Source organism: Theobroma cacao, chromosome 3 (genome assembly GCF_053813885.1).
Source record: "Theobroma cacao isolate CCN51 chromosome 3, ASM5381388v1, whole genome shotgun sequence".
NCBI lineage: Eukaryota > Viridiplantae > Streptophyta > Magnoliopsida > Malvales > Malvaceae > Theobroma > Theobroma cacao.
This window is the reverse complement of record NC_142641.1, coordinates 45,472,188-45,493,833: the sequence shown is the minus strand read 5'-3', so window position 1 is coordinate 45,493,833 and position 21,646 is coordinate 45,472,188. Positions and strand designations below refer to the sequence as shown.

General features: G+C 34.1%; 5 protein-coding genes across 6 annotated transcripts; 2 read left to right on the top strand and 3 right to left on the bottom strand.

Annotated features, from left to right (window-relative positions):
• Positions 1-156: 156 nt before the first annotated feature.
• On the bottom strand, positions 157-8,977 carry LOC18606710 (Pleckstrin homology (PH) domain-containing protein). Its single transcript, XM_018118076.2, has 16 exons — positions 8,744-8,977; positions 7,699-7,856; positions 7,504-7,612; positions 7,327-7,409; positions 6,869-6,932; positions 6,642-6,759; positions 6,088-6,242; positions 5,380-5,422; positions 4,766-4,770; positions 3,443-3,512; positions 2,214-2,351; positions 1,357-1,394; positions 1,184-1,234; positions 766-933; positions 580-692; positions 157-488 (listed from the first exon to the last, which is right to left on the bottom strand). The coding sequence occupies exons 2-16, from the start codon at positions 7,821-7,823 to the stop codon at positions 365-367; spliced, it is 1,404 nt and encodes a 467-aa protein (XP_017973565.2). The 5' UTR covers positions 7,824-7,856; positions 8,744-8,977; the 3' UTR covers positions 157-364.
• A 2,549-nt stretch (positions 8,978-11,526) lies between these two features.
• Positions 11,527-12,347, top strand: NDHS (NAD(P)H-quinone oxidoreductase subunit S). 2 transcript variants are annotated; one of them, XM_018117986.2, is made up of 2 exons: positions 11,527-12,004; positions 12,134-12,347. In XM_018117986.2, exons 1-2 carry the CDS (start codon positions 11,600-11,602, stop codon positions 12,293-12,295), a joined length of 567 nt encoding a protein of 188 aa, XP_017973475.1. In that variant the 5' UTR covers positions 11,527-11,599; the 3' UTR covers positions 12,296-12,347. The 2 variants fall into 2 exon arrangements, with proteins under 2 accessions (XP_017973475.1, XP_007040529.3); XM_007040467.3 differs by having other exon boundaries at positions 11,528-12,347.
• Positions 12,348-12,414: 67 nt separating this feature from the next.
• Positions 12,415-13,903, bottom strand: LOC18606709 (uncharacterized). The gene is made up of 3 exons (XM_007040468.3): positions 13,733-13,903; positions 13,314-13,465; positions 12,415-12,688 (listed from the first exon to the last, which is right to left on the bottom strand). The coding sequence occupies exons 1-3, from the start codon at positions 13,800-13,802 to the stop codon at positions 12,671-12,673; spliced, it is 240 nt and encodes a 79-aa protein (XP_007040530.3). The 5' UTR covers positions 13,803-13,903; the 3' UTR covers positions 12,415-12,670.
• A 2,086-nt stretch (positions 13,904-15,989) lies between these two features.
• On the top strand, positions 15,990-17,049 carry LOC148763868 (uncharacterized). Its single transcript, XM_088804705.1, has one exon. The coding sequence runs from the start codon at positions 16,330-16,332 to the stop codon at positions 16,828-16,830; it is 501 nt and encodes a 166-aa protein (XP_088660831.1). The 5' UTR covers positions 15,990-16,329; the 3' UTR covers positions 16,831-17,049.
• A 2,405-nt stretch (positions 17,050-19,454) lies between these two features.
• On the bottom strand, positions 19,455-20,313 carry LOC18606706 (uncharacterized). The gene has a single exon (XM_007040464.3). It carries the CDS (start codon positions 20,161-20,163, stop codon positions 19,831-19,833), a length of 333 nt encoding a protein of 110 aa, XP_007040526.1. The 5' UTR covers positions 20,164-20,313; the 3' UTR covers positions 19,455-19,830.
• Positions 20,314-21,646: the final 1,333 nt, after the last annotated feature.

The following is a 21,646-nucleotide window of genomic DNA, read 5'->3' as shown; positions in this document are numbered from 1 at the left end:
ATGATATCATTCCAACTAATTACTCATCAGTGAATGTGTAAACTTCGGTTATGAATAATTTAGGCAATAGAAGCATTTAGAATACCTAAAAATACACATTATAATAGTCATTGCATTAGCAAAAGAGTTCAGAATCTTAGGCCGAAGGAAAAATAATTAGCTAGGAAAATTGCATATTTCCACTTTATATTAAAGAGGTGAAATAGATTATTGATGTTTGACTAGTAGTTTTATCATAGCAAAGCTGTTTGCTCACCTCCATAAACACATATTTATTTTAAAAGTTATGCCTCTCCACCCCAGACTTCATGTTTGGGACTAAAATTTTCCTGAACTACTGATTAACGGGAAAAAGAATGCCTCATCAGTTGACTCCATAGATCCACTTCTCTGCGTTGCTTGTATAGCTAACCAATTCTTGTGGCTTGAACCACAAGTTTATTTCGTTCTTGGCGGTCTCAGGACCATCACTGCCGTGAATTATATTTCTGCGTAGTAAAAGAACTACCGAGCTTCAGATCGTGGTGCAAAAAGTCATGTATGTAAAACTGATCTACAAGAAATAAAAGAAGGATATACCTTCCAACAACGACTGCTAGATCACCTCTGATGGTACCGGGCTCTGATTTCTGCGGATCTGTTGCTCCAATGAGTTTCCGGCCGTATTTAATCACTCCCTCTCCTTCCCAGACCTGTACAAACAAGATTAGTCAGCCAAGCTCAAAAGCATAAACAACAAGAAGATAAAATTCTAGTTGCTCCTACCATAGCAACAACAGGGCCTGAGCTGAGGAATTCACATAGGCCACTGAAGAAGGGTCTTTCCTTCAAGTCATCATAATGTTGCTGGGCAAATTCCTTTGAAGGAACCAATATCTTTATAGCCACAAGCTTGAACCCTTTGCGCTCAAAACGAGATATGATTTCTGAAATCTGGAATACAGAAATGCTTTAATATGTGTTATGTTTCACTCCACAATCCCAAAAACTGCTAAATTGGATAAGGAGAGAAAGTCACACTGTCACAGCATATGTTTATTCTAAGATATATACTACAAGCAGAATGCAACAAGTAAAGACAGCATGACAATACAACATTGTTGAGATTCATTATTTCAATGCTAAGATAATTTGGGAAGGCTTAGACATCTTAAGTTGATGATACAGGACAGATGCATCTTACCAGCCCTCTTTGTACTCCATCAGGCTTGATAGCAATGAAGGTGCGCTCCATCTGAACAAAGAAAAATGGTTTATTTTTTACGGGACAGAATGAAAAATTATGGAAGGATAAGGGCAGTACAAACAGTGAAAAAGCTAAAGTATTAGCTGTGAAATTGAATGGTGATGAATTACCTCTGCAGCATGAGCCTCCTGCTCCTGAAGCATGTAAGCTACAAAGATGATAAAAACAAACAAAACATTCAGGTCAGTTCTTTTTATTTTTCCCTATTTTTGTCGAGAGGCAGAGGTATGTGGAATTCCTCTACAGAGATCATGATTGTAAAGCCGGAGGTTCTTTTCTCAATTTTTCATTTTAAGTGTTATGAATATAATAGCCAAGTGTAATAGGAGGCTGAAACTTCAGTTATCTGGCACATAAAGGTTTCATCATCATCATACAACTGATCAAAATTTGATCCTGGGATGTAGATACCCTAACTATTGCTAGACTTGTAAATTTTGATATGATAAAATTGACCACTGAAATTTGAATCTGCAGTGTGAATCTAATTGTGAGGGCAGGCAGTAGATGGATATGATAGAGAGAGCCCACAGACACGAAAGAAAAGGCAGCAGAATCAAGTTAGATCAGTGCAGAGATATGATGATAGCCAGTACAGTTCACAGTTTTCAATTTGGGCACAACGTTGGGAGAAATTTAGGGAAGAAGTCAAGTCTAAAATGCATCCCAATCAAGGTATTTCCCCCATTACCATGCTAATGCAAAGTATAATTATTGTTGAAGAGGTCCAGGAAGCCACAATGCTAAAACTTGAGCAAGGGACAAGGCTCCTCTTCTTTCATCCAAAATTGTAAATGCAGAAACTCAGCTTGGACTTTTATATTGCCATCGTGTGCATTTTGTTTTAAAACATGATTAGGATACAAAGGAGAATTAACTCTAGATGGCTATAGGTGCATGCATCCAAATCAGATCATATAAGTAACAAAGAGACAGAATCTGAGGAAAAGAGTTAAGTCATCCAAACCTGCCACTGGAAGAGCAAAAACTCCTGAAAGCCATCCTCTAGATGCATTGGTGGGACCAGTCCTTCCATAAGCTGAAGCTAAAAGAGGCACCTTACCACCGAGTGAAACTGCTGCAGCAGCAGCTACTGCTCGCCCTTCTGCACACGATAACATAAAAGGTTAATAAGCTTAAAACAGAACAATTTGCAAATCAAGACACCAGCACGTTCACCACATGCACAAAAATTTATACACTTTATGCAAGTCAAAACTCACATATTCCTCTGCATAGACATTCACATTTCATGCAATAGAAATTACCAGCACATAAAATGTTTCGATTTTTTTTTTAGTGGACAAACATGAGCATTCTTTTAACACATGAAACTAGTATATCCCTCAACTTCTAGATCAAAAAAATGTGTCCTCAAATGGATGGATGATATCATGAAAAGCAGGAAAGAATAAATAATGAATAAAATTGAAGTGAAGACAGATGCCGGTAGCATGGATGCAGAATAAATCTTTTGCTTTCCCTTCTCGCTTTAGTCACGGATGGGTAGCTAATCAGTTAGAGGCAACAGAACAGAACCGATTCTACAACTAAAAAGCGTGAGTAACATTCCTCTTCTAATCTTTTCCCTTTTGAGAGTCCACATCAAGAACAGTACCACGTGTTAGGTTCAACTTTTTACAGCTTGAAAAGGAAAAGGTAGAAATAGAAACTTTTAATTAATACAAATTAAAGTTTTTAAAAAGTGGTTTCAGATTCTTAGTCACTTCATTTGCCAAACAGACAACTAGCAAAGCTTCCATCCAAACAAAATAAAGGCATTATTGATGATAACAACAATCTCAATACTGTATTAAAATAATAAAATTAATCTAATGAACAAAATGTTTAATAAAAATGAATAAATCATCAGGTTGATAGACAATAAATTTCCGATAACTAGTCAAAAATCAGAGTCGAAACACGGGATTGATCCACAACTACGAATCAAAATCAGAGATTTACATCAAACACTATCAAATCAATATTCGAAATGTCATTTCACATAAAATGGTATTTATTAAATCAGAATAATATTAAAAAAATTCAACGTTGCATTATCAGGAAACATATTCACCACAAATCACTTCACAGATCAGCCATCCATCAGCTCACCAGAAATAAAAAAGAACGTAGAGAAATGACCAAGATGTCACTAAAACAATGAGGAAAAACAAGGAGATGAGAAAGCTATACCAGAGTAAAAGCGAGAGCTCTTGGAAGCTGAAAGGAGAGACCTGGCAGCTCTAGAAGCAGATCTGAGAATCTGAGAGCTCATTTTTTGTTTTCCTGGATTGTGGGTATAGAGAGAGCGCTGAGAGCTAAGGTGTGCTTTGAGTAGTGGAAGCAGAGAGAGAGAGAGATAAGGAGCGGAAGAAAGGGGAAGGCCTTTTATTGTCAGACCATCAGTTAAGTCATGAGTGAGATTTGATTTGGTTCTCACTTCACTTTTTCGTGCGCGGTTAGTGGTTTGGTTCGGTCAATGAATGCCACCCACTGCCCCGAACCACTGGGAAAACTAAATGAAGTACTTTAGTACGAAACGAAATGATCGGCCAAAATGATATAACTGCTGATGTTCGGACTTTGGACTTTGGAACTTTCCCGGTTGCAAACATTTACGAAATGTTCAATTTAAAAAAAAAAAAACATAATATTTTAAAAAATTTTCTGTAATATAAAAAAATATAAAATAAATTTTAATATATTTAATTAAATTATCATAATTTTATTTTAAATTAATTTTTTTATAATTATTAATTAAAATATTATTTATTATTTTATATCATGTGACATATTAATATGTTATAATAAATAATTATATAATATTATAATATAATCATATAATATTTTTAATTTTTAATATCATATAAATATAAAATAATAAATAATATTTTAATTAATGATAATTAATTTATTGATAATTATAAATATCTATTTGATATGAATATAATAAAAAATAAAAAAAATAAATCAGTTTAATAAATTTTAAAAAAAATTCATATATTATGCTTAAAAAAATGATTAGCTTGTATTGTATAGACACATTCAAAATAATTGTGCAACGGTAAACCTGATTTCTTACAAGAAAAGGGCCTTGAACTCGGATGCGTACGGAGCTATAAGAGAATATGGAAGGATTACTTCAATTACCCTAAAAAGACATAAAAAGTATAACGAGGAAAGGAATGGACTATATTCCTTGTTTTGTTTGTGGAGACGGGGGGTGAGAGAGAAGTAAAATGAATTGTAAAGGTGTAATGATAAAACAGATCTCGTGTTCCTCTCTCTTTCTTTTCTTTTCTTTTTCTGTTTTTTTTTTTTTTACAACTTTTTTTTCCCTTCTGCTCTTTCTTTCTTTCCAACTAGGAAGAAGGAGAAAGATAACTACAAAAGCAAAGCCTCATTGAATAGGGGGGGAAGCTTCTTTTATCTGCGGCACGTTTGTCATTGGAAAAGTGGAAAACAAAGAGGAAGCTTTTCCTTTCGTCAATAATTGGCTCACTACCTAGCGGGGACTGGGTCTGGCGATAATGTTACCCACCTGCCAATCCCAACCACGAAGCCTCATGACTTTTAACTCTCAGCCCAAGGGAAAAATGGATGGAACACTTGCCTTAATCTATGAAGCTTCAAAAGTAAAGTGTCGGGAGGAACCCAAAAGATTATAGTTTTCTCTGATGTCTCTCGTTTTTTAAAACCCAAAATGCAGACCAACCGAAAGATAACTGTTTTCTATTCATTTGTTCTCATTTCTCAATGATGTTTTGTGATTCACGTGGCTTATAAAGTACTGAAATAAAGACTCACAGGCGGGGTATATTTTAATGTATACTCCAGTTTTGTTGGATCTTTGTTTCTTTCTTGTTTGTGCATTAAGAGCTTCATTACAAGAAAAGAACCTGGACTGTTCTCTCCTCGGAAAAGCAGAGTCCATAAAGCTTTAAGTCATCTGCTTGAAATAGTTTTGAATATCTAACAGCTTCCTTATGCTGATTCATTGAAAACGCCATCATATGTACATGAAGAAAAGAATCGTTAGTTAATTTGATCTATATACAAGCAACTGTTAAAAAAAATCTGTACATGATTTTACTTTTCACTTGAACCATTGGGAACTTTGAGATCAGAACCCAGCTTGCAGTCTGTCTGCAACGCTGATAACCAGGTGTCCACCTAGGAAAAGAGGACAAAAGAATAAATAAAATTAATTTTAAATAGATACATAGTGAACTTCTATGATAGGTTGTCCAAAATTCACTTATGCTCCAAGGGTTTCTTTGATCCTTTCTAAAATGTATAAAACCAAATGAAAACAATTTTTGAAGTGCTCTCACAATCTTGACAACCATCGATGAACTATGCTATAATGAGAAGAGAATCAGACTGACGAGTCTAGCTATGAACAGACATGATCTAAATCTAATGGCAATCGAAGAATGTTATATGCATGCATGAACATACATTGAATTCTAAAGAAATGAAAACACTTTATGGCATTTAATCAAAATCAAATATCACATATTTTACTATTTTAGCTAGCTTAATTGCCAAAGATTTGTCATGCAGATTCATGTTCTAGTTTCCTCCAAATATTAATTAGTTTCATCTTCCTCAACAGAAAATAAGAAAATGGAGAATCGGCCTCTAACTCAAAATATAGTCCATGTGAAACCTTATTCCTACACATGTTCAGCTCCATACTTTACAAAATAACATGAAATTGAAGTAAAACCATTTTATGAGTTTGGAACAGCTCAACTATATACAAAAACTGACCTAAATGAGTAGGGAAACATTTTATACTCCATTAATAAATGCATGTTATGCACAAGGTATACCTGTATTTTAGAAACATGTGAACACTCATAGCGCAGTCCTTGACGAGTTAAGATATAAAAGGAATATTGCGTCCCTTCATCTTCTCTTGTAAAGCTGGGCAGAGAACCTACTTCAACAATATCAGAGAGCAGGGTTGAATCCTGAGGGCTCAAATCTGCATAGTATAAATTAAGAGGTTGATCAGCAAGTAATGTTTACAATACACCGGGCTACACTGTGTTAAAATTCAACCAGCCAATTACATGAATCCTTCATTGCTAGCTGCTAGCAGTTACTAGCAAGGTATAATTAATGCTTAACCAAGTTGAGCTAAAAAGAGAAGACTTGAAGTTGAAACTTAATGATGTGTTCATTAAAGAAGATGAACAATTTAAAACTGCTTGATCGTCTGAATTTGAAATCAACACCTGCATTCCTGACAGAATTTTTTATGTCGTTTCCATTTTACACCAACCATGAAGCATGCACCATAGAGAATCAGGGTCCAATTTGTGATAATAATGATAATAATAATAGAAGAAGAAAAAAAGAGAACACAACAAAGGTTAATTACCTGTGGAGAATAAATAGAAGAATATACATTGGCCATGAAGAACAACAAATCGAGGAAGCCAGTCGTCAACATCGTTATCATCAATAGGAGCAGGTTCTCCAGGTAAAGCAGTCCACCTCTGCGGATGGAAGATATGAAAGAAAATCATTAATCAGAACAGTAAGAGTGCATGAACAGAGGATGCAGCATAAACAAATATGAAGATAGCATGATGGGCATATTCATACCGTTCGGATGTACAAATAGCCGGTAAGACGACCTGACCGCAAAATTTCATCAATATGTTCCAACCTGTGTAAAACAGAAACATCAATAAAAGAAATGCAGAAATATTTTGTCTAAAACTAAATCTTACAGTCAATGCAGCTAGGAATTGTGTATATAGAAGCTCAGGAAAACCCATAAGTAAAGATAGAATCACCAATGTTCAGAAACCATTATTTACAAGTTGGGCCCTGACATTAGGAGGAAAACTCCACATAACTTCCAGTTCTGGAAACAGTAAATCAGAATTCTAGAAATCAAGTATAACTCTCTCTTTGTCATTCTAACTAAAGCTTCAAATTTTAAAGGCTCAAACTTTCAAACATTATCTTTCCACTGCACTAAATTATTATAAACATGCAAACACTGTTAACCAAAATATGCATCGTGGTTCAAAAGTCCAGATTCAACTCTCCCTTACCGAGCTTTCAAGTGAGCTTCTCTCTCTTCTATATCCGCAAGTTCTGATCTAAGTGATTCCAACTCTGCAGCAGTCAACTGAACCTGCAAATGAAAAAAAAAAACAGTTATTGTGACAAGGGATGTGTTGCTATCAATAAAACCAAATGGGAAGCTTCAAATAGGCTCTTAAATGAACCTTTTCCTGACCAGCACCAGAACTCCATGGCAATCCACGTAAACTGAACAGATTCAACATTAATGCAGCACTTCTCAATTTTCGACCAGACCATAAACTGCTACAGGACCTATCCTAGAGCAGAACTAGAATATTGAGATATGATGAACTCGAAATTCTTAATCTGTTCACTTTTTGACCTTCAGAAAGTAATACCTTGAAGAATTATCAATACTTGGCTGTGAAACAGGTGAACTTCTGATTTGAAGAGAGTCAGCACTGGGAGTTGAGACTTGAAAATGATCTGGAATCACCTTTATCTTCCCAAGACTGTCATCCATAAAGTTTTACTCACTACAGGAAGAGGTACAAACCTATGACCAATAAAAGGAGAATGAAAATGATATTCATAATAATAACCAAACTTACGATAATATGTTTTAAGAAAGCACAAAAAAATTAAGTACTTTCATTGCTGGCTTATTCACCAGGCAATATGTGACAGAACAATATTGGTATAAAAACAGATGCATCAAAACTTAAACCCCTAAGTAATTGCACAAGTGCTTGCCAAATGATAAGCCAATCATTTTGTAAAATCAGATTCCAGTTTTTTTCAAAAGAACAAGCAATTGTATGACTTTAGAGCATTGATATACATAAGATTTCAGGTTTATCATAATGTATAGAAGTATGCAACAAAGAGATCCGAATATATATGATAAAATAAAAATATATGTATACATAGGAGTGTGGAGATTGGTTCATGCTTGTCAACTAGCTGACAACTAGAAATCGAAGCTCATCTCCGGTAAACAATAAGGTAGCCAAACACAAAAAACGCACATCATTTAAGGAATATAAAACCCAATTATGCAGCAGAGGTACTATAAGGAAGCCTGAAAAATCACAAAAATAAATCATCACTCACACTACATAGAATTAAAGTCCCTTAAAAGTTACCATGTTAATTAACCAACTTAAGACGCAACAGGGACAAGGTTTTCATAAACTGGGAACGTGAAACCATTGAATTTGGAGTATTCTTCATATACCTACCAAAGCTGATCAATTAACTCCACAGTTAACAGCTGAAACGATTAGAAATAAAATTAAAAAAAAGAAAACAAACGATGCCCTTTGATCAACAGCTAAAACAAGTAAAAAGTTGCCCAAAAAGGGAAACCCAATAAAAACAAATATCCCATGAATCTAAATCCGATCAAAAAAAGTAAATAACCAAGGTTGGCGCAGAGCTTACTGAAGCTTGATCGCTTGAATTCGTATAAGCAGCAGCAGCAGAACAAAAGAACAAGCTCGAAAGATACAGATAATGATTTGATTTTAAAAAAAAAGTTTATTCTAATAAAAGATGAAGAGACACCTTTTTTTTTTACCGGTAGAAAGAGACTTTTAGACAAGGGAGAAGACGGGAAGCTAAAGAGAGAGGAACTTGTGTTCACGGAAAGTGTTTTGACCCTCGGCAAACTTGAAAGACATAACCATCTGACTGGTCGGTAGAGTAGTTTCTTTTGATCGTATTGCTTAATACAAAAGGACCATTATACCCCCCTTCTTCGCTCTTTTTTTTCTTTCTTTTGTCCCAGGGAAATAAAAAACCTTTTATAACATGTTTTGTTGGCCATTCCCCTTTTATCTTCAAGAAATTTTAATTTTTTTATTTAGTTAAAAAATGATTCAAGGAATAGTCATTTCTATAGAATGGTTATTCTTCAAAATCTTTCAAAATCAAAGAATAACTAATACCACCCTTCCCAATGGTATTAGCTATTCCATGGTTAAGGAATAAATTCAAAAATTAATAAAGATAAAAATACTTCTTACAAGTTTAAAAAATTACAATTTTATTTGTAAAAAATATTATTTTTCTCTCTTTCTCCTCTTTCTCTCACTTGATTCCAACTTTTAATAAAATATTAATATTAAAATATAAATAAAATATTTATATTTATATTATCAATTATTAATAAAATAAATTATAAATTATTCCTATTTAAAAACAAAATAAATTAAAAATAAATAAACATAATATCATTTAAATTAGATAAACAATATTAATAATTAAATCATCAATTATTAATATTTTAAATAAATTACCAATTATTAAAATTTAAAAAATAAAATAAAAAATTAGTCATAATAATATTTAAATTAAATAAAATATTAATATTTAAATTATCTATTATTAATATTTTAACTAAATAATCAATTATTAATTTTCAAAAATAAAATAAAATAAAATAATTGATCATCATAATATTTAAATTAAATAAAATATTAATATTTTACAATATAACTAATTAAATTATAAATAAATATTAATATTGAAATTATCAATTATTAATTTTTTAAATAAATTATCAATTATTAATATTTTAAAAATAAAATAAAATAAAAATTAATCATAATAATATTTTAAATTAAATAAATATTAATATTTTTAAATTATTAATTATTAATATTTTAATTAAATTCTAGATTATTAATATTTAAAAAATCTAATAAAAATAAAATGTCATATAAATAATAAATGGTGTTTTTGTCTTTTTATTTTCTATTCCTTTCTTATTCCAAAATTATTGTTACGAACGAAATACTACAAAAAGTCATAATAATTATTCATGTCCTATTCCCTTTGTCATACCAAACTAAGTAATAACTATTATATTCTATTTCCACCTCATTCTATTCTCACATAATAACTATTTTATTTCATTCCTATTTATTCTGTCAACCAAACGTACCATTATGATTTTATATGCAAAGGTTTACGATAGTGCAGCTGTCATGTCCTAATTATATTTGTTTTTATCTTTTATATATCACTATGAATCTGTTCTATCACAGTGGATTCCACATTTTGTATTAACTTATTAATTAATAATGGTACCTTTTCTTTTATTTATTTTTTTACCATGTATCATCATTGTCCTCTCTTTAATCCTAAGAAAAACAAAAGAAATTTCAAAAACTTTCGATCTTCTTGCTTAAAATGGTTATGAACAAGTTAAAAAAGCCATATTAATCTCCAAAATAACAAAAAAAAATTCCTGTTTGAAACATATTTTTATGATAAATATGCATTTAATTTCATTCAAAATGTGCAAGAGGTTCGCGTTATCATTTTTTATTATAAAATAAAAAAATAAAATATTTATATATATTTGATGAAAATTACACAGGATTCTGTTGATTTAAAAAATAGACACTTTATCCAAAAAAATATTAATCAATCATTAGGGTTCTAACTAATTTATTAACGTGATAATATTTTTGAAATAATTTTATCTTTGAACATATAAATAATTATAATACTATATAAATTTTAATTTTTCACTTTTTACTTTTTTTCTTAAATCCGGACATTGAATGAAATGCAAATATTCGGCTTCAATGATGATGTCGTGCTATGATTGGCTTGTTGCTGAAGGTAGCTATGATTGTTAATTAACGATAATTAAGCCTGGGGGACTAAGTAATTAATCACCAAATATTCGGCTTCTAAGCAGCAATCTTAAAAGAAATGCAGTCCAATGAGCATCGTAAAGGCAGCTTGTGCTTTCCTATGAAGCCATAATGAGTGAAACTGTTTAATCTTTAGCCATTCAATTATCCCAATCACTGTTTGAATAAGGGGATAAAGAAGGTCAAGTGCTCATTTGGACAAAGTATGGATGTAAAAGCAAACAAATTGTGACGATGATTCGGTCCACCGGTGGACCTTTAAGTACTCATTGCGTCCATCGTGAGAGAGGTGTACGACACTAATGCGATTTGTTTCACATCCACCGCATGTATTGCTGATACTTAGCAAAAGAGGTGTACTATACTCTACTTCAGCGTGATATACAGGGCCGACAAGTCACTATTTTATGATGCTACTAACTGTTGTCCTTGTAAACAGTAAATTTATTTTCCTTCTGTCTTTTAATGCGGGGATGTTGGTGAATCAGATATCCTATCCTTTGTCATAGTAAATTGTGCGGCAAATAATCGAAGATCAAGGATAAAACCAACCACCAATTCAACAATTGTGGTCAGGATAAGAGGAGGGCTTTTCTCCTCTCTCTCGCTACTAGACCGCTTCTGAAAAGGCATGGCTTCTTCTATCACTCTCCCCAGCCTTCAAGGTTCTTTGCTGCGATCTCGATTCCTTGGACAAAACCCCATTTCCCATCGTCCTCACAAGTCAGCTTTCCCAGTTGTCAAACAGCCTAAGACCTTTTGTGCTAAGTTTGATTTGTTTGAAATCCTGGGAGGTAGGGGACTCTGCAATGGAGAAAAAGGCCTAGAAGTTGAGCTCAAGAGAAACGTAGAGGAGGCATCATCACCTGCTACAAAAGATGAACAAAGGTCTGGCAGCACGGCAATCTCAGTTCCAGAAGATGCTTTTGAAAAGGAGCTGATGGGGCTAACTGGAGGGTTTCCTGGTGGTGAAAAGGGGTTGAAAAAGTTCGTTGAGGAAAACCCACCTCCAGCAAGGCAGTCAGTTTCAGATTCAGTAAGTATTGCTAGCCTTGCTGCCACAAGGAAGCCAAAACCACCAGAATTGCCACTTTTAATGCCTGGAATGATCGCAATTGTTAAGAATCCTAACAACCCATTCTACATGTACTGCGGTATTGTGCAGCGGATCACTGATGGAAAGGCGGGGGTCCTTTTTGAGGGAGGAAACTGGGACCGGCTGATCACGTTTCGCCTTGACGAGCTTGAACGCAGAGAAAAGGGCCCCCCAATGAAGAATCCCAAGTCTGCTGTTCTTGAAGCTATGCTAGAGAAGGATCAAAAGTGATGATTCCGTTTTACTTCTCAATCTCTTGAATGAATGGTATGCATTCTGTGCAGTTTAGACTATTAAAGCTTAGATAGGAATCAATGCCATGGATACATCAAACATCAAAAACCAACAAATTCACAAATCTTCTAACATCAAAGATCGACATTAACAAGTAAAATATACAGATATGGATTAGAAAAGGCTTCAATTCAATAACCTTTCTATGTGTTTATTCACTGAAAATGGTGGTCCCCTTCTCTGTTTTCCTTACCACACACCAATATCATTAGAAAATTAAAGTTTCAATAATCAGACATGGAAAAGAAATGAGCAAATTAAAAGTCCATAGTCCATGTAATTGTCCTCCCTTGTTGAACCTCCATCAGATGATCAGAAACAGCCACCCAACTGCCAAAAGTGTCTCAAAACATATCAATAAATATCTAACATTCTAAAACAAAAAAAAAAAAAAAAATCATTCTTCCAGTATTATTACATGTTCAATAGAATGGTTTAAGCACTCAGCATGACTGAAACATTTCTCACAAAAGAAAAAATGAACAAAGAGGGACACATCAAACAAGCAGTTTTACAAACTGCTGATAGAATAAAAGATGAGGAAACACACATTATCAATTCATTCTCATAACCAAACCCAAGGAAACACCAAACCTCATAGAACAATACCAGCATTTCTTCTTGCCTAAGTATACTGGCATAAATTAAAAACTTCTGCAGTAGAGATTACAAAACTTTATTTCATACGCATTAGATTCATTGTCCTGCTTGATAACATGAATAGCTACAACAACTACCTTGTACAATATGCAAGACTAGAACAGTTCAATAACAAACCACCCGGTTCACATTTATCAATTCAATATTTTTCTCTTATAAGTTTGGTTAGTGATCATAACATATACATATAATGCAGTTAACGATAAATGCCCAATGCAGAATAAAAACCATTAACAAATCAGATAGAAAACATTAAATTCCAGACAACAGCCTGAAAAGGAGGGTTGTTACAAACCAAAATAGCCTCAATTTCCTCATTGGAAACAGGTGTTCTTTTAGGCTGAAGAGAAGCTTTCCCTCCAACAGTTGTAGGAGCCTTAGAGCTAGAGAAGAAAGTTAGATCACCATCACCGGGTTTTGTTCTAGCTTGAGGCTGCAATCCAGAACCTGCAAATTTATGATTTTGATTTTACTATTTTAGCCAACACCCATTGTGCATTACAATGTCCTGATCAACAAACAGATTTAATACAATTTGATTTGATTACGGATTAAAAAATCAATCCTTCGTTAAGCATGTATATGTAAAAGCTATCAAGTCGATGGGGAAAAGAAAAAGAGATTTAACAATACATTACAAATCATAAATAAAAGAAAAGACAAAGAGGCAATAATCAAGGAATCCATGGATATGTAAAGAGAAGAAAATAAGACCGGAAGGATTGGGGTGTCTTTGGGGAAATTTGATGCGAGGGATTCTCCTCATCGCTTGCGCTGCGCCCATCTCTCTTTTCGTATTTCTTTGCTTTGGAATTTCTCAAGAACTTTGATGGTGATTTTCAATAATAATCATAATAAAAAAAAAAAACCGGCTTTCAAAGAGTTCGGTTTTCTAGAAGAGAAGGCGGCGATGTTTCAGGAGAGAGTGCAAAAAATAAAATTGACCTCTGTTATTAACCAAACGACACCGTAGACATGTGAGAAATGTGCAAATAACAATAGAACAATCAAATACTGGTATAAAACTGATTAGTTGTTTAAATTGAAAAAAAAAAAATTGAGATAATACATTAAAACGTTTCTGAATTAATTAGAAAATTTAAATAAACTTAAATATTTTTATTATGTTAAATCAAATTATTGAATTTTCATTTTGGATGTAATAAATTTTTTAAAATATTATTTTAAAAAATATATGACGTTGACATGAATAGTGAAAATATATATGATCATGTTTTAATGTCCTATCAACGTGGTAAATTATCGTTCATTATGATACGTGATTATGTTGTGTCTATGTTACATGGTATAAAATGATAAATAATATTTTAATTATTACGATAATGATTTATTTACATTTTTTTGAAATATTATGTCTAAAAGGTAATACTAATAAAGCGTTTGATAGCATAATCTTGTAATAAAATTATTATATTACTAGTTATATTTTATTCATAAACTTAGGAGACATGGGAAACTTTCGTTTCTGGATACAAGTGAAAAATAAGTATGGAATTAGAAGGAAAATTTAACATACTTAGCTCCTCCTGAATTTAATTTCTTATTTTTTTTCCTAAAATCCTAATTAAGCAGTATGAATTAATAATATAGATCTTAATTACTATAACTATCATTCAGTAAATTGATGTATTGCATCTTTGCTAGCTAAATACATAAAGTGCGACAACAAATTCATTCATTTTTTTTTAATTTTAGAAAATAAAAGATTTCAATTTAGTTTTTTGCTTAATAAATACATATATTAATCATTAAATCAAATATTCATTATCTATTCCATTACTAACTTTCAACATCAAAATAAACAAAAATTTATATCATAATTAATAAATCACTAAAAGAAAATTTTCAAACACAAAAAAAAAAAATACCTGCCAATTTTTAGGCATTACAGTTAACAATAGGTATGTACCCTAGCAAACTGAAGTACTTATTTAGGTCCATTTAAACTGACATTTCGGCTAGGTCCACGTTGCAATGGTCCAGGCCAAGCCCAAAAAGTTCCTCTCTTGTTTTGATTTAAAAAAAAAATGACAGCTCCGAGTAAAAGTAAACCCAACTGAAAGCGTGAACAATGACAGCTCCATCAAAATCCATCCTTTTAACTTCTACTTGCCGGTCGAAACTCGGTAAAAAAACCAGACGTGCTCGAGGGGTTTGAGTCAAATTTCTGACTTTGATGAATAAATTCCAGATAGATGCAAAGCTTGGCCTTTGTTTTTTCTTTTCTGTTTAACCCTCCAAAAAGGAAAAAAGGGAAAATAGATTGATTTGATCATTATTGGGATGTTCATGGACCATTGGATACGATGTTTTGGAACTAAACGAACGGCATTGACTCACAGAGTTCAAAACCAAAATACGCGTTTTCCATTTAATTTAAAGATCGGAACAAATAATTTGAAGTTAAAGCATGTCACTTTACAAAGACTGAGTCAGAGCCAACGGGAATTGCTCTTTTTCAGGTCTCTGTAGCAATGTTAACATCACAATGAGCTAAGCCAAAGCCCAGTTTCACGAACTCTCTGCTTGACTTGATGATCCAATTTTAGTTTAAAATTTTTTTTTCACTAATTTTTTTCATGAGCTAATGTGCTCCATGTAAGGTACAAGACAGTACAAAGCATTAAAGCTGTCAATTGCATTCTCCTTTTTGCCTTTTTTGGCCTTAAATCACGCTGAAGAAAGAAAGAAATATAGTTTATTCAATTGATTTTTGTTTTATTTTTTTAATGTGGAACTAAGCTCAATCAAAAAAAAAAAAGAGTTTACAAAGGTAAAAGACCTAGTGGTGTGATAAGAATATGGTTCCTCACTTCTCAGTCTTCATTCAGAAGTTGTAGTATTTACTTGAATGAACTTGTTTCAATGATGAATCATGGACCATGAATTTCTTGTGAATCTCACCTGAACTTCCAACAAACGACAGAGAAAAGAAGGGGAAAAGTGTCAGGAGCAGAAGCAGAAGCAATGCATCATGCTTGAGGATTGCTGATTGTTGCCCATAGTTTGGCCTGCACAGGGGGAAATGGGTGACCCTGTTTATGACATTCAAAGCTAAATTCCAAATTGCAAATTGACAAAACTGGAGTTCCAGTATCCCAATTTCGTGCTATTGACGCCTTGACCCATCTCTTCTTCTTTAAGCCAAATTTACTATTCGAGAATTACACTTTGGCCCGAAGGACACTCCCTCCTCACTCACCAATCATATTTCTCCTTCCTAGACCTCCCCTGCCCGGCTTCTATATAAACTCACCATACATTTATTTGCTTCCGCACCACTCATTTTTATGATCACTACAAAAAGTGTAACAAAACAAAACCCATCTTTTTTTTCCTCACCAAAAAAAGAAACGATGTTCACCTTTTTCCCTTCCTGGCTCCAGAGAGTTTTGTCAGGTGAAATTTTTGAACTCGTAGAACCCAACAGTGCGTCCAGCTTCATTTACAGAGATGGGTTGAGTAAGAAGCAATCACCAAGCAAGCTGAAGACTTGTTATGGTGATTCCTTTTCAAGTTCAAAACCATTGCTCAAAGTTAAAGATGACAAGGATATGAAGAAGAAAAGCAGCGGCGCCACAGGTTTTGATGCCAAGGCAACTATTAGAGTGAAAGTGAGGATGACAAAGCAAGAAGCTGCTCGGTTGCTCTCAAAATGCAAAGATGGAGGGGTTCTTGAATTCAGAGATGTAGCTCGTGAGCTTGTCGCCCTTCCCAAGGATCGTGTTATTGTAGCGTTCCCTTGCCCTGGTAGCAATGCAGCGCTTGATAGCATCCCCGAAGAGTATTAGATAGCGTATAGCAGAGTAGGTACCGTTAAGAGAATATTTCAGTTTTTCAGGTTTCTTGTCAGAAGTTTCAAAGGGAAACTAATTTGGGCACTGTTTTCTTCTTTCTCTTGAATGTAATTTTTGATCTACTACTAGGATAGGAAGAAGGTAAAAGTGCCATGTAAAATTATAAGCAACACTTGATCCAAATGAATGGTTTGGAATTCATTTACTTAAAAACTCTCTGTTTCCTACTTTGGCATGTCATCCGGAATCCAAACAAGCTCAGCCAGAGAAAATTTTTCTCTTGCAACGTCTATACTTTGTCCTTCAAGCTAACATGACTAAACTCTTAATAAAGAAGTGCTTGACGAGAAGGCCCGCCGGCCCAAATTCCATGTTCGTTTTGAAACCAGAAAGCCAACTTTGTTGCAGGGAGGAGGGCGCCTGGTAATCAATGACATCCCAATCCCAGAGTTTATCCATATTGCTATTATTATTGTATAGAGAAAATGACATCCAAAATGAGTTTTGCTCATGAAGAAACTAAATTCAAGTCGGAAAATGATATGATGGGCACTAATTAAGAGCTATATGAAGGCCTTCTCTTTTTCCTATGGTACCTATTAAACCTTATTTCTTATCTTTAGAATCTTTAAAATGTCCATCGAATCGTGAGGATGTCAGTGAATGAAGCAGTCAAGTTCTTCACCCCAAGTTGAGATCCCTCATCCCTTCACGTGTAGCCCACCGATGACTTTTCCCGTTGATGTACCCCTGTCTATCCTCAAAGGAGTCGTGAGTTTACTCCCAACTAGTCGAACAAAAGTCTAGGCAATTGGGATTTCTTGCACTTTTTCTTGTGATTGGACAAAAGGGTTCCCCCTGAGAAAATCATGGCAGTTCTCTGCTGGATGACGAAAAAGAAGGGGCCTACCAGAGTTTCATTGACACATCAACCCAATCACCAGCCCAATTGGATTCGAGACTGATTCTTCATGTCCACGTCAATAACGTTTACTGGGCTCTGATGTTTCAATCCAACCCATAGCCCCCTCTTAACTCTTCTCCCTAATGTTAGTCCATAAGGCCCATATCTGACATCTCTCCTTCTGAAATAATGGAGCTTTTGCCAAGTTCAACATCTCTTGTAAAGAACAAGAAATCACCAAACCTCCAATTCCCAAAAGAAACACTTGGTAATGGGTTTTATTTAAGATTCCTAAGTCACCATTGTCCTTTGATGATGCGAGGCTATTTTAAAGGCTTGTTGCAGAGAAAGTTCACACCTACACTACAATCTGTCTCCTACGAGATAATATTGGTTAATTAAGGTTAAGGTTTTGTTATTCCTTTTCCTGGTTCTTGAGCACCTGAGTCAACCTGACCCAAGGAATACTGAACCTGGACTAGTCGAAAGAATTCAAAGTTGATTATAATCCAGAGATAAAAAGATGTTGATTATTTAAGATTAACAAAGCAAAATAGACCACTGGGACTAAGTCCTTGATTAAGATATGCAACGCAGAAGTTGAGCTATTCAACGCGTTAATATTGGGGGTTTACTTTTAAACGAATCATGACACCCTTAATCCCAGGTCAGTAGAAGAAATTTCTCTTATTGATTTTCGATTTTGAAAAGACCGAGTCAGCTTCTTTTGAGAGAAAGGGAATCTATACATACTCTCTTTTATGAACTTTCTTCTTTTGTTGCTAAAATCAATCATAATCAGAGGGAAATAGTAAATATCAAGATTATTACTCGGTCTCTGATTGAGAAAAGCACTTGGAAACTTAGAAGCTTAAGACACCGTCAAATGTTAGAAAAACTGATCCAAAGTCCAACCTACTAGAATTTAGTCGACCTGCAAAGTTTAGTTCTGTATTAGTGTCGGGATGCCAGGAAACCACAGAGATTTTGTGAACTGTTTTATTAAACACACCACCACCATGCATTTTCCCACCCTACAACCATGTCTCTTTGGGCAACTTAACCATGGAACTATAGAAGAGGAAGTAACGTTTAAGGTTTATTGTAAGCACATAATTAGCTCTAATAATATTGGGTGTGGTAAATAATTTGAATTTCCATGAGTAAAAGTTTATTATAATTTTTATCGAAATTACTCAGACTGTTAATTTGTTAAGTAGATACACATTTTCTTCCTGTTTATAGTCCCTACCCTTAACAATTATTGCTGGTCTAATAGGTAAATTCAGCCACACTGGACAAATAGGAAGGTCTCCATTCTTTTCAAGGGGTCCGCAAACAGTGATCTCTTTGTAAAATATTGAAGAATGGTCAAAATTTTTGAAGGGAATAAAGGTTCAGAATTCCAGTTGGACATTTATGATAATTTGGGTTGTTGTTGATCACTAGTTTGGCGCTGAATTCTGGGACTATCAATTGACTGCCACGATCTATGTTTCAACTCCCAACAGTCAAAAACATTAATATTATAGGTAACTAAAGCTCAAACAGGACACAGAACTCAGGCTCCAGACCCAGCTCTCTCTCCCCTTCTACATCTCTCTCAAGGGGGAGGAGGAGAACAAGAATTTGCAACACAGATTTGGTAGGTTTTCATCACCCAATTCCATGGAGCACACAGCTTAGAAATGGCATAAAAATGAAATATCAGGAGTTTTACTTAAAGTAACTGTATCTATATTCAACATTAAAATCTATCAACCGCTCAAGTACATATGCATAGATCCATACTTAACTTCGGAAAGCTTGAATAAAAGATCTGAGTTTATATGGTAAAGGGAGAAAGTTCAGTCTATATATGTATCAAAAACTCCTAGCTAAGTAAGGGAGAGAAACATTTGGAACTTGGTTCATCACCAGAGGGAAAGGACCAGAAAAAAAAACAAGGAAAGATTCTGATCCTGCCGTACGTCGAGTTACCCAAGTAAAAAGAGGTTCTGGAATCAAAAACCTCAAAGAGGAGAAGAAGATGATGTAGTAGTTTACAAAAACCACATGGGGTAAAAGTAAGAAGAAGGATTGAAGCTTCATCATGATCTGTCCATTTCAAGCTCTTCAGGGTCGTCGACCTCCATGATACTCTCCAATGAAGGTCTCCAAGAATCTGCTTTTCCCGACCTCGCTTTCTCCATTTCCGCCAAAAGATCCTCGAAGCTCTTCCCTCCATTGTTGTTCTTCAGCTTCAGCAGAAACAACTCTAGCTCCTCCTTTGTAAGCACTATCTTCACTTTTATGCTCCCTTTCCCAATACCATCATTTCCCTTCTGAAACCCCGTTGCTTCACGAATCTCCCCTAGCTGCTCTTCTATTTCCTCTTCTTCCACCAGCTGCCTTGATCTGGATGTCTTCAAGCAATTCCCCATGATTTCTTTTCACTTCCAGAAATCAAAAACCACTCTCTAAATGGATCAACAGCGCCAGAAACTTGTCCTGGGGGATATGTCAGAAAGGGAAAAAAAATGTAGTTTCCTACTGACTCTCTGATGCATTTGTGAAATTGTGAAGTGAAGTTCTAAGGGTATTTATAGACATACATTATTCTAACAAACAATCCCCAATCCCCCTGTATTAATTAAATAATTGTACTTAGACTTATTTTCTTCACGAGACTTGATTTTTCTACATGCTAAGTGACAAACTGAACTGTCAATTTAATGTAAAATTGTAAAACTATTTACGACTATGCCATTAATTAGGACAACTTTATATCGTGTCCAAATTAAATGCATTCCATTCCATTAATTGAAACCGTGTTAGAAACAAACTGTGGCAAAGGACAATATCCTTCGGCAAATCTAGCATTCCAGCTAGCTCCTCGTTGTGTTGAACTTATGTCTTCTTATAGCTTTAATATACTGTATTATCTTCTATTTAACTAGCTAGTTGAGTGATTTTATTTCAATCAAAAGGTTTTCAAAAAATTATTCTTGGCAAAAAAAATTAAATTAATTCCTTGTGGAGTTGATAGGAAAATTCAAGAAAGAAAAAGCAGACAGCATAATTGTGGGCCTTTGACAAAGATTTTTCAAGTGTGAACATGAACTTTACCATACTTCCAAAATAAATCTATGCTCATAAAAGCAACCCCCTTTTTTCCTTGTTAATTAATCAAATTTGCATTTCCTTTATACAACTTCTTTTCAACTTTCGATCCTACATCTTTTGATTTTATGATTTTGGGGTCCCTTTTAGTAGACAATAGTTGGCCAGCAATTTGACCAGTTCAAGGCTGCATTGCTGCATTTAAGTTTCTTTGGGTTTGCTTGAAGAAAAAAACAGCATAGAAAGAAGGGGAGGGGGAGGTCAGATAGTCAGATTTTAACTATAATTGCAGAGAAAATCACTTTTTCATTTTTGTGGTTCAAACAGAAAGCCACACCCTTCTTTTCTCTACATTTTCTTTCCAATGCCAACTACCAGGAACCATAACTTTCTCTCAGAAACACCAAGAAGGGGGAATCAATGAATTATAATGACCTTTCGTGGAAAATGTGAGGGGACAAGAGATTGGAAATTCGGCATATGATTGATGGGAGGCAGAAGCCAGCAAACTTAGGTTTATATCAATATTATAAGACTCTAATCCCCGACAATGTCACGGGAAAGAATAACTTCCTCACTGCCACATATTAAATGTTAGGGAAATTGATTTGAAAAATTGCAACTTGAGTCATATCCACCGGGGCAATGGACTATATAACAATCAATACAGAAAAACTCGGTTTTAATTATAAGGTTCAATATTTATTTTACAAAACACCAACGAGTTTAATACTAAGTACTTCTTAATCCATTTTATTTATTTTCTTAAAACATTACCCCAATAACAACAGTAATCAAGGGATT